The sequence below is a fragment of the Conger conger genome, chromosome 3 (genome assembly GCF_963514075.1).
Source record: "Conger conger chromosome 3, fConCon1.1, whole genome shotgun sequence".
Taxonomy (NCBI): domain Eukaryota; kingdom Metazoa; phylum Chordata; class Actinopteri; order Anguilliformes; family Congridae; genus Conger; species Conger conger.
Window position 1 is genome coordinate 3,538,070 of NC_083762.1, and position 1,400 is coordinate 3,539,469.

General features: G+C 55.9%; 1 protein-coding gene across 1 annotated transcript in view; it reads right to left on the reverse strand.

Annotated features, from left to right (window-relative positions):
- Positions 1 to 1,400, reverse strand: part of LOC133125192 (spondin-2-like) — a 13,115-nt gene continuing 11,715 nt past the window's right edge. The window contains exons 5-6 of the mRNA XM_061236949.1: positions 1,088 to 1,259; positions 1 to 362 (exon numbers count right to left, since the gene is read on the reverse strand). Coding sequence (XP_061092933.1) covers positions 169 to 362; positions 1,088 to 1,259 — 366 coding nt within the window. The 3' untranslated portion in view covers positions 1 to 168. The remainder of the gene's footprint in view (positions 363 to 1,087; positions 1,260 to 1,400) is intronic.

Sequence of the window (1,400 nt, forward strand, 5' to 3'; positions counted from 1 at the left end):
TGCGTATTGTTGGAGTCGGTCTGTCCTGCTGCCATAGCTCGGCGGTAAGCCGCGTCTGTGTTGGCGGTTTGACGCTGGTCTTGGCGTCAGTGCTGCCCCAGGTCCTAGTGCTGGTCTCAGGGTCCTGGTGGGGCCGTTTTAAGGGTCCTGGTGGGGCAGTTCTAAGTCTCAGTGCTGCTTGGGTTTGGAGCAGTGGGGAGGGGTACACTCGGACTGCTCCTCCAGCTCGGGGCAGGGCGTGCCGCTGTTGGCGGGGCGGAGCAGGATGTAACGGGTGCGGTGCCTGACCCCCCCCTGAGCGCAGGGGCCCAGACACAGGCCCCAGGACGACCAGAGGGCCACCTCACAGTCCAGAGGAGTTTCTGTGGGAGAGCAGAGAGCGGCGTGACCCGGGAGTACGCCTTTTACCTCACACACACACACACACACACACACATGCACACAGTGTCGCACACACGCACACACACACACACACACACACTCACACTCACACACATGCACACACACACTCACACTCACACACACACACACACACACACACACAGTGTCACACACACGCACACACAGTGTCGCACACACACACACACACACACACTCACACTCACACACATGCACACACGCTCTCACATTCACACACATGCACACACACTCTCACATTCACACACTTGCACACGCTCACACACACACACACACTCACACACATGCACGCACACACAAATGCATACATGCACACACATGCACACAAGCACAGACACACACACATGCACACATGCACACACACATACACACACAGGCACACACACACACACACACACACAAATGCACACATGCACACACATGCACAGACAGACAAACATGCACAGACACACACACACACACACACACATGCACACACACACACACACACACACACATGCACACAAGCACACACATGCACACATGCACACAGAAAAACCTTGAGAACACATGAAACAGTGAAGGTGGAGCATCATCATGGGGCATCAGTCATGCGTCTAAAGAAAGCACCACGGCCCCCTGGTGAGAATGATGCGATGACATTTCACCTCCCGATCAAGGTGTCACTCACCTGAGAACCTCTGAGGCGTGTTGAGGTGAGGCAGGATGTGATTGGACAGGGTGTTCTGGTGGGTGGATGTCCGGGGCTGGCGAATGAGCCGGATGGAGGCCAGCGGGGGGAGGTCTTGCAGGCGGGGGTAGAAGAAGGAATTTGCCGGGTGGTTGGGCTTCTGCGATGTGATCTGGGAGGGAGAGAGAGGAAATGAAGACATGAATGTGTGCTGGAGTAGCAGAGCTGATGTCACTTCCCGGGGCCAGGACAGGAGCGTGATTGGTTCTCTAGTTCAGGACTAGCATATGATTGGCTCTCAACTGCCTCAGTC